This window comes from Leptinotarsa decemlineata, unplaced genomic scaffold (genome assembly GCF_025532065.1).
Source record: "Leptinotarsa decemlineata unplaced genomic scaffold, Ldec_3_MD MMD2_tig00000251_RagTag_RagTag, whole genome shotgun sequence".
In the NCBI taxonomy this organism is placed as follows: domain Eukaryota; kingdom Metazoa; phylum Arthropoda; class Insecta; order Coleoptera; family Chrysomelidae; genus Leptinotarsa; species Leptinotarsa decemlineata.
Genome location: NW_027412547.1, coordinates 1,290,441 through 1,303,922, shown reverse-complemented (window position 1 = coordinate 1,303,922; position 13,482 = coordinate 1,290,441). Strand labels below are relative to the sequence as shown.

The 13,482-nt window shown below is 37.0% G+C and overlaps 2 protein-coding genes across 4 annotated transcripts in view; one reads left to right on the top strand and one right to left on the bottom strand.

Moving 5' to 3' along the window:
- The window catches only part of LOC111512483 (venom serine protease), a 116,209-nt gene extending 110,106 nt beyond the window's left edge, over positions 1 to 6,103 (top strand). For all 3 annotated transcript variants that reach the window (XM_074173477.1, XM_074173478.1, XM_074173480.1), the window contains exons 6-9: positions 2,377 to 2,577; positions 3,066 to 3,236; positions 5,241 to 5,384; positions 6,016 to 6,103. In XM_074173477.1, the coding sequence (XP_074029578.1) occupies positions 2,377 to 2,577; positions 3,066 to 3,236; positions 5,241 to 5,384; positions 6,016 to 6,038 (539 nt within the window). In that variant the 3' untranslated portion in view covers positions 6,039 to 6,103. The remainder of the gene's footprint in view (positions 1 to 2,376; positions 2,578 to 3,065; positions 3,237 to 5,240; positions 5,385 to 6,015) is intronic.
- Positions 6,104 to 7,310: 1,207 nt separating this feature from the next.
- LOC141481628 (uncharacterized) lies at positions 7,311 to 12,757 on the bottom strand. The gene is made up of 2 exons (XM_074173481.1): positions 12,372 to 12,757; positions 7,311 to 9,250 (listed from the first exon to the last, which is right to left on the bottom strand). Exon 2 carries the CDS (start codon positions 8,396 to 8,398, stop codon positions 7,439 to 7,441), a length of 960 nt encoding a protein of 319 aa, XP_074029582.1. The 5' UTR covers positions 8,399 to 9,250; positions 12,372 to 12,757; the 3' UTR covers positions 7,311 to 7,438.
- Positions 12,758 to 13,482: the final 725 nt, after the last annotated feature.

The window sequence follows — 13,482 nt, the reverse complement described above, 5'->3', positions numbered from 1 at the left end:
TGGTTCAGTGGGAGATGACCGTTTGCCAGGAGTTGGCCATTTTTCGCTTGATGATGGGTTTCCATATATTGCGTATCTCTACGCTAGCTTGGCTGAATACGTTGTTGGACAACATTTATGCGGCTTCCTTGAATTTTCTCCTAAACCAATGTTCCTCTCTGTGTATGATCTCAGCTTGGGACCATTCGATGTTGTGTTGATAGGTCCAAACATGGTCTGCTATTCCTGATTTGCTGGTTTCCCCTCGCTGTGTGTGTTTCTTGTGCTCGGCAATGCGAACATTCAATGGCCTCTTAGTTTCACCGATATAGGATTTTCCGCACTTACAGGGAATCCGGTAAATGCAATTCTTGGAATCGCAGTCCGCGTTTGGTGTCCTGGTTTTCGTGAGGCTGCTACGGATAGTGTTACCTGATCTGTAGCAGGTTCTGATGTTGTATTTGGAACCAATTCTTCTTATCCTCTCCGATAATCATCTGATGTAGGAAAGTGCAGGCACTGGTTGTGATGGCATCTCTTTCTTGTGATGATCCTGCTGTCTTTTAGCAAAAGTCTTTTCTACCATCGCTTTGGAGTAGCCATTCCGTTGAAGATCATTTTTGATGATGTCTAGTTCCTTCTCGAGACCTTCCTTCGTATTAAAGAGCCCAGAAGCACGGTCTAATAGAGTCTTGATGATTCCTCTTTTAGTCGATTGATGGTGGTTGGATTCGTGGTTCAGATACTGTCCAGTATGAGTGGTTTTCGGTATACAGATGTTTCCCACTTAGTGTCGTTCCTCTTCACCAATACGTCTAAGAATGGCAATTCTTTGTGGGCTTCCTTCTCAGCTGTTCTCTTTTATTTTTCTTCTTTAATTTTTGTATATGGAAAAAATGGAAGACGGCAGATATCAAGTTAAAAGCAAGCAGATGATTATCGAAATTCTAAAATTGTATCACGACGATGCTACTTCGAAGGCCATGATGGGTATTATAGAACCTATTATAAAACTAAAGCTAGATTTATATGGAAAAATATGACTAAGGATATCAAATACACACAATACACAAAAACTTGTAAGACTTGCCAAATAGCAAAGTTCAAATATTTACCAAGACCTGACTTTGTTCCTATCACTAAATGTTCTGAAAATTCATATGAAACCATACATGTTGATTTTGATGAAATCCAGAAGAAGTCTGACTTGAATAAAACAACCAAATCATTCATCATCATTATTGATGAGGCAACAAGATACATCTCAGCAAAAGCAATGAAGGAAAATAGTAAATCTCTGAAACAATATTTAGCCAAGTTACCATTTGTGAATGAAATGTGAATGAATACGAGTGTAAGTGTATGTGTATGAATACGAGTGAACACGAAGCTCCCCAGTCATTCGTTGCTGAGACTTTTCTCTCGCTCTCTCAGTTAACGAGCACATTATTGAAGATCTTTGGCACGATATCCGACAAAATGTTTGGTGTAATAAATTTCATTCGATCACAGCCTAACGGGCTGGACTTTGTTTTCTCCAACAGTAACATATCAACATATTAACATATTAACATATCAACATATTAACTTATTAACTTATTAACATATTAACATATTAACATATTAACATATTAACATATTAACATATTAACATATTAACAAATTAACATATTAACATATTAACATATTAAAATATTAACATATTAACATATCAACATATTAACATATCAACATATTAACTTATTAACTTATTAACATATTAACATATTAACATATTAACATATTAACATATTAACATATTAACATATTAACATATTAACATATTAACATATTAACATATTAACATATTAACATATTAACATATTAACATATTAACATATTAACATATTAACATATTAACATATTAACATATTAACATATTAACATATTAACATATTAAAATATTAACATATTAACATATCAACATATTAACCTAATAACATATTAACGTTTCAACATATTAACATTAACATATTTTCAGTCATAGTCGTCTCTTGATTTTTTCGATAGGTTTTACTTTGCTGTCTACTCCTTTTTGAAACCCCATCAGATATTTCAAAATTGGCTTCTCCAATAAATCAATACAGCATTTTATGAAGCCAATTACTAGAAAATGAAAATATTGGAACCTAGTACGAAACGACAGTTTGTTTGCAGCGTGATTATCAGTAGATGTGTACGTTTGCCTCAGCCTTTGGCCAGACTCTCTAGGGTTTGTAAGATCCTCAACCTTGCAACACAAACACCTACTCGATACTCTTGGTACATTGAAATGAATATTAATCAAGAACTCAAACATCAAGCATGAAATGAATAATGAAAATCACTTCCAGCACTTCCATTTTATGATATTTTCAGAATACGAAACAGCAGCAGCAGCTCTCTATAGGGTCTCGTATTCTGAGACACATCCCCGTTTCGACAACGGAACTTTGGTTAATGATTTGGCTATACTGAAGACCGCTGTGGATATGAAATTCAATCTATACGTAGGACCCGTTTGTTTGCCTTTTAGATACACAACCTGGGATTTCGAAGGACAAAAAGTTACAGCACTGGGTGAGATGTTATTTTTTTAATTAATATGTCAGATCAGCTCAATAGTGTGAAGAGAAATGCAATAAAGCCCATGGCAGCTTGTAGATTCTTGAACAGCGGTGATATTCTTGCCTAAGTCCAGGTCTCTGAGAAATGTAGTGTTTGTTCTCTTCCTTTCCTTGACAATAAGCATGTTTTTGCTTGTTTTTGTCTAGGCAATTCACCCTTTATCTTTGTCTTATTATCAAAAATTAATGGTCTGCATGATCATCAAGCTGAAAAACAAGGAAAAAGTCATGAAATAATTACTGGAGGGCGAGTTACTCCACATCACACCTACTAATATTTCATTATGGAATTTTTTTTGAATGAAAATTGTATTATAATCTGAAAACATTTGTCATAATCAATCAACTTTGAATAAGGAGTGTATATTTTTCCATTCCCCACTCATAGTGTTTGTGATAATTTAAAGATTTTTGAATAATATATTGTCTTTTTCCATACAGGTTGGGGGCAAATATTCTATACTGGACCACAGTCAGATGTTTTGATGAAGGTTGATTTGACTGTAACATCAAACCTTTTATGTTCCCAAGAAAATTCTGCTAGTATCATAACACCAGGACAAATTTGCACATACGTACCAGGAAAGGACGCTTGTCAGAGCGATTCGGGAGGTGAGATTCCATTTTCAATATTCTTCGAGGAGAGGAATTATTCAATTTGTTTCAATATAAATTTTTCTCAACATGTTGCACCTAAGTGAGTATTACTGGAGTTTTATCCCAACACCAAACAATTATTTCAACACCTCGACACGTGTTTCGATCACCAAATGATCATCTTCAAGAGGAAGATTGAACTGTTCAATCTTCCTCTTGAAGATAATCACTTGGTGATCGAAATACTTGTCGAGGTGTGAAAATAACGGTTTTGTGTTGCGATAAAAATCCAGTTATATTCATGACTACACCAAAGGTTTCAAACAGTGCATCACAAATTTGTTACTAGTGCGAGAAAGATTATTTTTGTTTCAAAGAGGTTATCCTAGTATAGTTTCGATGACATTCGAGCAATATTATTTTATGAAATGTATATGGAATATTTTGAATCTAACATATAAAATTCTCGTGTCACAGTGTTCGTTGCCAAACCCCACGGAAACGACTAAACCTATTTTCATGAAATTTTATATGTATGTATGTAAAAATTTAATCGAACGCGTCAGATTTTCTAATGAGGTGTTAAGTGCAACAAAAAAAGCTCTCGATAATCTGACGATTTCGATGTGCAAAAAAAATTCGCCATTTTGAAATACTCAAGCGCGTCAGATTAAGATATATACGGTTCATCTTTATGTTTTAGACGTGCTGTCTAATAATCTGACGATTATCTAGAGGGATTCGCTTAATCTGACAAAAAGAATATTTTTTTTGATTTTTTCAAAAATTCATTGAACTTAATTGATTGAAAAGCTCAGTAAATAGCATGCAAATAAATAAGTTTATGTTTTTTAAGTAGAATACTCGTATTTATAAGAAAATCATTTTTTTTAAATGCTGAAAAAAATTAATTTTTTTATAACCAATTGATTAATTGATGAAGAAAAGAGAAATGAAACTTTCTATGTTTTTTACCACTTTTATTTTTAACTGACGTTACTCCAGTTTCGTCCTATAAGGACATTTTCAAATTGATATATTGTATAAGTTTGAAAATGTCCTTATAGGTCGAAACTGCATTAACGTTAGTTACAAATAAACGTGATAAAAAACATGGATAGTTTAATTTCTCTTCTCTTCATTACGATTTGCTACCACGTAGTAACGGCTACATCCATCAATTAATTGATTAATTAATCATCATCTTCATCTTTATCACGAACGAGTCCCTGTGATCAGCTGTGATGGCGTCAAGGCAACAGAATTCAGAGTGAGGACGGAGTGAGTGATAGATAGAGAAACAGTGAGTAGAGAATAGAGAAATAGAAACTTGGAGAGGGAAATATAGGTATCACATAGCTGCAAGCATTGAACTTTATCGACGAATTTTTGTTATTTCGGCTTGCAGAAATTGTCAGATTTATATATTTTTCGTTATTCTTGAATTATTTCCTTCAAAATAAAAAAAAATTAGCTACGCTCGAGAATGTCGAAATGACGTTATTTTTTTACAACTTTGCTGCCCTCCCTTTCCTTTACGTCTCTCTCAAATTGTCAGATTACTGGAATATACACTTTTAGCAGGTAATTAACTCACCCTACCTTAATCTGACGCGCTCGAGAATTTCTGATGATCAATTTTTTTTTACTAATCTGATCCTTCATCACTCACAGGCGGCCTTATATATGGGGCTCATATTTGGTGGAGGTACTTAACCGGGTACAAGGAATCCCCATGTATATTAATCTGCCGCGCTTTAGTAAATCCCGAAATCCCCGCTTGGTCTCCCCTATTATTATTTTTTGAACAAACATTTTGTGAAGAAAAGAGAAATTAAACTTTCTATGTTTTTTACCACTTTTATATATAAAAATAAAATTGAAATGAAACTTTTACAGGGTTCATATGCTGATATTGATAGTTCTGACAAGTTTGCACAGCAAAATTATCTATGCTTGGGATCAAAGGATATGGTTCAATATGTTTTGATTTAACCAATGGTGAATTGATCATTTCAGGCCCTCTTTTATGGATGGATCCTGAAAAAAGAAGACTTCAGTTGGTTGGAATAATTTCCTATGGTCTAGGGTGCGCCACTGGCAGACCAGCAATCAATACCAGGACAACTGCCTATATTTCCTGGATTGTGTCCAGAACAAATGGTGAGAGAAATAATTTTCTTAGTGCGGAAGTTGTGAATTCTTTCTCTGAAAAAATATATCGATGAAACATTATTTTCTGAATTTCCAAAAAGTGCGCTGATCATAATTATTCAATGAGTCATGATTTACGATTTTGCATTTGTGCATCCAAGTCAGAAATCAAGGAGAACAGTAACTTCAGATATTGGAGATATGGATTTTAGTTGCAAATGGCGGTTAACTTCAAAAAATATAATAGATTATATTTTCTACCGATTTGAAACTTAAGAGCGGCAAATTAAACGGTCAAATAAATTGAGCATGCGAAATATATGTCTTTCAATATGTGTATGAAAGTTTAAATGTTTTCTGGTGATTAACGTATTCTAAAAACACTTTATTGTGTTATTTTCACTAGACCGTTTTACAAAAACGCAACACGTGTTTCGCCGTACAATGGCTTCCTCGGGCGTGTCTTAAGACACGCCATTAAGACAAGCCAACGTATAGCGAAACACGTGTTGCGTTTTTGTGAAACTGTCTAGTGAAAATCATACAATAAAGTGTTTTTAGAATACGTTAGTTATGGATTTTCATCAAGTATCGGCCGATTCCATTATATTTCTGGTGATTAATTGAAATTTTATTGCAGATGCCAACTATTGCATCAAATGAAGAGGAGCCAGATCTGGAAAACATTCATTTATTTATATAATTTTTAAATAAACCTGTTTTGTATATTGCACTTTTTTTCTCCCTCATTTCCAACTTCCGGGTTATGATTTCTAGATACTTTCTTTGTAAGTTACTTTAACTTCTGTCTTAACGTATTTATTATCGTGTTACCGCCAAGATTTGTTTCGTCATTTTTGTCGAAACAAACAAACAAGAGATGATAAGTCGGGAAAAAGGTAAATTCATGAAAATTTAATTCATTTTTTATGCAAAGCTGCATGATTATATTTTTGATTTTTTTTGCTATAGTTGCTGTCGTTTTTACTTGGCTAGCAGTACGGCTCTCATAGATCAAACAGAAACTTTTTGTTTTTTCGTTGAATTTAAACTTTGTCTTTCCAGTCTAAATACTGTCTGAATACTTCATATAACCTCTAGAATATTTACCATTTATTCAGATGAGTGAAATAGACAATGATATTATCAAAACAACAAAGACCTCAGCAGCAAGATTATGGTAAGTATAATCGTACAGCTAGCCACATCGAGCTTCATAAAATTTCCGTAAGCCACTGCAAAAGACAGATTGAGGCCGAAACATCAGTCATTTCTGATAATTTACTGCCTACTGTTTTGAAATTATAGAACAAAAAGAGAGCAAATTTCACCAGCTTACTGAATTTGTAATAATACAAACGAAAAAACTGTATTTTTTACCACCCTGTACTGACATAACGGAGATTACGCTGAAGTGTGGGAAGGCTCCAAATATCACCTAATTTCAAACCAAATTTCGGTGCCATAGTATTCCTCAACTCAAAAATATTATTAGAGGTCATGATTTCCGAAAAAAAATGTAAATCAATTAATATTTTGAAAACGGTAACAGATAGGTATAGAAAAATACCAAGAAAAGTTGTCGGGTAATTGTTGTAGATTTCAAAAATGATATTATTTAGAGGAGGGTTGGGCATTGTGGCCACCGTAAGGAACATCTTTTTTTTCACCCCTAAACTTTTTTGAAACATTCTATAAATCCCTTCAACATTTAGTATACTTAGGCCTGATCCAAAAATAAAAACGACTTGATTTTTAAACGTATTTGAACAAAATTTTGACTTTACCAAAAGTTGTCAAAGTAGCCACTTTAGGCCCCTAGGTAGGGCAAAGTGGCCACGGCCTAAATGGATTTAGGTAGTATGGGAAAAATAAAAGGCTTTTAGTTTCAGAACTCAAAACGATTGTATTAGGGTTTTAAACAAGAATAGGCATTACTGAAAGTATGTGAAACTGTATTTGTGATTTATGTATTTACATAAATCACAAATAAACTCATCGTCCTCCTCTTCGGCTCCTGTGCAGGCTTTGTGAGTCCATTTGAGGCACCCAGAACATCTAATCTAGCCTTCGCTGTCCTTGGACTTCGAGTAACAATCACCACAGAATAAACAGTCGACGTCGCTGACGTTGCCTTTATCATCATCATTATAGAGATCGTCATTCTTTTTCTTGAACAATTGGCGTTTTCCTTTATTTTCAATTTTAGCCACCCTTTTTTTAGGAGCCTGCTGTTTCTTTTCGATTCCCCTTTCTCTTTTTGTTTCTACTCTACGTTGTTTCGCATTCTCTTTATCTTCTTTTTCTTTCCTAATTGCCATGAGAGTGGCCTTATATGGACTGGATGTTAGAACTGTTGCTGTTCCTTTCTTCCGCTTAGTTTCTCTTTTGATAATCCTATTGAACTTGGGTGCAGGAATAATTTCACGTAGACTTACAGCAAATAAGGTGGACTTCTCGTTTGGTGGACTGTTCAAATTTGAAGTTTTTTCTAGGGAACCAGCTGATGAAATGCTGGGAATAGACGGATCAAATGTGGCAGAAGGAAGCCCACTGCTAGAGCTGATTGGATGATCAACAGAAGGTAGGGATACCATTATGAAGGCGGTATTGGGGTTTTCAGAACCACCAATGAGTTCTGTTGAGCTACTGTTGTTGACAGTCTGAGATGAAGATGCACAAACTTCTATGATGGTGTTCTCTTCTCCTGGCGCAGGGTCTTCTTCTAGAGTGATTTCTGTTGTTTCAGCAGCTGCATAATTCAGTTCTGTGAACACATTTCTGTCGATTGGGACGATTCCTAATTTTCTAAAGCCTTTTATGGCGATAACTGGTGTAGCTGCCTTCAAAAACACTTCACCAAATAGCCGGGAAACCTGGAATTCGGTCACTGTCCGTCCTGGATTATTTCTTAAGAACTTTTCAATGCTTTGTACAAAATACCTATTGAAAGGTGCCATAAACGCAACTTCAAGTGGCTGAATTTTATGACTGCAGTGGGGGAATGCACAAAACAGTGACATGATTGTCTCTGGCTTTTTCGATGAAGTCTAAGTTGTTCGTGTGAGTTGTATGACCGTCTAGTATCATAAGAATCGGGTCGTCTTTTGTTGGCTCTGAAAATTTCAAGAAGTGGTCAAACCATGAGTAGGATGACATGCAAAAGCTGATCTAGGAGGTGCACCATCTTGCAGTTCAACTTTCATTCTACGCCTTGGTAAAATCACAAAGGGTGGTATAAATGTCCCCCCAGCTGAAACACAGACTACAAAAGTTGAAAGAACGCCTCGTTCAGCAGATGTCAAAGAGCCGACTTGTCGCCGACCTTTTAGAGAAAAGACCTTGGACGACTTGGACTGGACTGTTAAGAGACCAGTATCATCAAGATTGTACACCCTATGATGTGTGAGTACGTGATCTTTCTGAATGCCTTCCAAAATGTCAAAAAACTTTGATACATTAGTTTTGTTAAACGCTTGAGCCCGTGCCCAATCTTTCCCAGCAGCTTTTCATGACTAAAGTTATGAGGTATGCAATTTTTTACAGCAAGTTTGTAGGCAAGAGCCTGTAGATCAGCGACTGTTACACCAAAAAAACGGACTTCCATGTCCAAAAGATGGTTAACTATTTTGTTTTCCTGCTCCTCAGTAAATATGGGCCGAAAGTGACCAAGAACCTTTTTTGTGTTTACTGCTTGAACATTTTTGTCGAATGCACGCCGTTTTAAAGTATTTCCAGGTTCCTGGAACCTTTTAGCTGCGGTTTGCCAAGGCAACCCGTCCTTCTTCACTGCATCAATGGCCTTTTTGCATAGCTTCAGAGTTCCAGGACTGCTGAGCGGTTTTCCTTTTATACTTGGACACCATACTGTTCTTCTGTAAAAAAAAACACGGAATTAGAATAACTGAAGTTTGCCGTAATCTTGCTCTTGACACTTTTTCGCAAATTTTTCACTTTTTCGATACAAAATGGCCACGGCTGTGGCCACTTCGTGTCGAAAAAGTGGAAAATTTGCGACATCTCGGTGAGCTAGCGTCTGAGCGGCACCAAACTACGACACAATAACAACGGCTGCCGGGCGAGTAGTTGTGACTATTGCCGCGAGGCTGCACCACTATACAGTGAAGAAAACTTCAAGTGGCAACTTTGCCCGCAGTGGCCACTATGCCCACCCTTCCCCTACAGTGTGTTTTGTTTGAAAAATCCAAGTTGCTACTACTTTCCAATGGAAGAGGTAACACCGCAATGTAAAAAATCATTTAGTTGGATAGAGGATGTCGAATGTGATGCTGTCCATCAAAGACGTTTATGGTGAACCGTTGCCTGGTTCACCAGAAACGTCTAATGTGCTATCCACCGTAAATTGGCCTGTATACCAAAAAGTTCATCTATTCAACCGTTCACATTTTCAATGAAAACTCATTTCGTCCAATGCATCCCGAAAAGTCAGTATTTGGTGTGGATTTTGGGATGGCGGCGTAATCGATCCATATTTTTTCGAGAACAACGTTGGCCAGGCCATCACTGTCAACGACGAGTACAATAGGTCGATGATTTCAACTTCTTTTGGCCGGAAATGGATGATCTGGATACAAACGACATGTGTTATCAACAAGACGGCGTACCTTGCCACAGAGCTCATGTCACATTGGATATTCTGCACGAACGATTTGAGGGCATGGTCATATCATGTGGAGGTGATGTAAACTGTCCACCGAGAACGTGCGATTTGACCCCATTAGACTTTTTATTGTGGGGTTTTCTCAAGTTACAAGTGTAAGCGAATAAGCCTCAAACCACAGCGGTCCTCAAAGCCAAGAAAACTCATGTCATCGGTCAAAATAAGCCTGATTTATGCGCCAGAGTACCCGTGGGTTGGACTACCTATCGGGCGCGTCCCCAGGTGGCGGATGGGGAAACGGCCAGGGGACTGGAGGCCCTGCCTGGGAAGCCAATAAGCCTTACGGATGGGGTCGCCGGACTCCTGGTCAGTGGCAGAAATAAATAGGGTGAGGGGAACTGAAACTTGTCAAAAGCCTTTGAAAAACATGCCACCGTGGACCCACCTACCCAAGCTAAGGTATAAGGAATCGTGCCGAGAGCTGAATGGCCGCAGGGTGATATGCGGTTACGGGCGAAACCTCATTGTAATCAGCCTACCTCTGGTAATGCCTCCCTTGCTACTCGTGGGAACACACATAAATGAAACAATAGAAACAACAAAAACCAATCCCGAGGCTGGACAGAAGTGGTCAGCTCAATCTTAGGCGGTGGCTGGGGATTAACAGAAATATCCACCCCAATCTACCGCTTAGAATGAGGCTGGACATAGCAGATCACCTCGTGATGTAATACAAAGGCCAAGGCGTAAGCGTATTTGCGGCGCCAAGGCCAAAATGATAAAGAAAGCTGAGGAGGCAGGAGTGGCAGCAACTATAAGTGCACCCTTCTCCTCACCCACTTCACCTCCAACAGCAAGGGCACTTTCTGCGGCGGTCGCCAAGAGCTCCACTTCGAATAAAGGCAAGGAACCGGCTGCCCCTGCAGGAAAGCTACCTCACTTGTGCACCTCCACGGAGGGAACCCCAAGAAGGTTGAAGAAGCCGCGCAATGTCAGTAATGTCGCTGCACCTTTCAAAACCTTCACGAAGGCCGCCGTGAGACACCTCAAGGTTGCCAAAAAGAATGTGTGTTCGGCGAGTCTCGGCCTACACCTCGATATAAAGGAGATGTTTCCTAGTGAACTGTCCACCTTCCTGGTAAGGACAGGATGGACGATGACCTAGGAGGACAACTCCTCGGTAGGATGAGTCACATGTGGCCTGAGTGCTGTGCGTCTACACTCACCCTTCTACTCTACAGATACAGATGGGCCAGAGTAATGGAAAATTGGAAATTTCAGAATGGCTCCACCCAGGAGAGCCATGACGGACCTTTGAACGATGTTATATTCCACACATGATGGCATCAATAGGTCTTCCAAACAAATCAAAAATTCGATGATATCTCAGACACACTTTGTTTTATTCAAATTCAAATATAGGAAGCGCTCAGTTAAGTGCCGTATACAAAGTTTGATCTGGAAATTATTTGGAAATTTTCATTGATTATTCATATCATTGTTCCGTTCAACTGAGTTGAATGCCATTCATTTAATTACCAAAGACAAATTATTAACAGAGATAGAAAAACAGGTTTTGTATTAACGTCATTCCAATGATTAGGATATATTCATTGCGTAGAGGGCGATGACATGGAAATCCAGTGGATTTAATCAATATCCTTTTTATTGTTTTATATTACTAATATCTATCGACAACTCATAAACGCGTTTCGAGGAAAACAATCTTGCTGACATAAAATGATGAATGGATGTCTCAGAAAAATAATAACCAAGTTACAAAAATGAAGTCACACATATACAGGAAGTTATGAGAAATCCAGGTGATCGACAATTTCGCAAAAGTATCTGTTTCGATATGGATTACAAAATTAGGTTTTTGAAATAAACAAAGTGGAAGATTTGAATCCTGCATCGTATAGATGCGGACGTGATTATTACAATTTACTCATCAGATAGAAAGGTTACATTTTTTCAATAGTTGTTCATCTATCAACAGAATCACTATGATTCATCAATTCGGAACGAAATTTTTCTATTCCTGGAGATCGTTTCTGATTCAGTTATACACGTTACATGGAGATGACCGTGGGCATTTGGGAAATAATAGGATTCATATCCTGAGAATTGGCGAATGTAGGTTTTTTCATATGCTTCCAGTGGCGATTCTAAAAATTAAGGGCGGGGAAGGGCGCACCATAACTAGTCGCCAAGATTCAGTACAAAGGCATAGGTATTTGAAGTAATTCTGTATTTTCCATCAAAAAAAGAAATAAGATCACAAAGAAACAGCACACACAAATGAAAGAAATATTTCAAAAAGTAACAATGCGTACTATCAGAAAGCTAGCATTCAAAACAAAACATTTTATTACCTCTTGGAGAGTAAACTAACCATTCACGTTGCTGCACTGTCCAAAAGTTGTTTTTTTAAGTTTGTACCAAGAAACGTTAAATTTTGGAAACTGGAAAGTCTTGAAAGTCATCTAATATCCCAGGTTGGTAAGGAGGTCCTTTTAGAATTAGTTGACGCACTTATCTGGAGTACTATCACTATACAAATCCGAATTATAATCTACTTCCGTAAATGTTGAATCGGCCGAACCTAATGAAAAATCGGATTTTGTTCTTACTGTACCGGTTGATGTAGATGGAACATCAAGAAACGTTGACTCTGTACTGACCGTACTCTCCGTAGTGTCAGGTTTATTCCGATTCCTCTACACAACTTTGAGTTTGAATCATTTGTTCTTTTTTTTACCCCCCCCCACACCCCCGCCTTCAAACCGGAGTTTATTTTGCCACAGAATTTTCGAATCAATCGAGTTACTACGTTTTATATTGATATTTAAGATTTATTTATGAATGTTAAAATTATGTTGTATATTTTTCATTGAGTGTAGCTTAAAGGACTGACTGTCTTCTACAAACAGTCTATCGGAAATAAATGTTCAAATTTTAAACAAATAATAAGATAAAAAGTAACATCGGAAATAAATTTTAGGGGTTGCGTTTTCCACCCCTTACAACCATGGGGTAAACCAAATAAATTAGTGGCTAAGTGTCTTTTGGTAGTACAAAACGTCAGGTTAATTTCAATATTGTAACTTTTTTAGTGCTTGTGACAGAAATGTTATACAAATTTTATGTACCCCCTTTAAGGGGCTGTATCTTAACAAGGGATGCTCCAATGAAATTTCTTTTATATGAAAGATCCTATCTTTTTTTCGATGAGAAATCACCTCCTTAAATGTTTTACACTTATTTAGTTACACCCTGTATTTGTGAAATATTTCAAATCGAAAGGGCCCTAAGAACAACATTTTGCAAATGGCGCGGGGCATACTGCCCCCCCTTGCCACCCTGTGGCGCCGACACTATGCTTCATCAAATGAAAATAATGGCCTTTTTGCAACTCTTTCGGATATATATATATATATATATATATATATATATATATATATATATATATATATATATATATAT

Excerpts from the sequence above, each read along its gene's own strand:
- LOC141481628 (XM_074173481.1), bottom strand. The coding sequence starts at position 8,398 with ATGTCACTGTTTTGTGCATTCCCCCACTGCAGTCATAAAATTCAGCCA.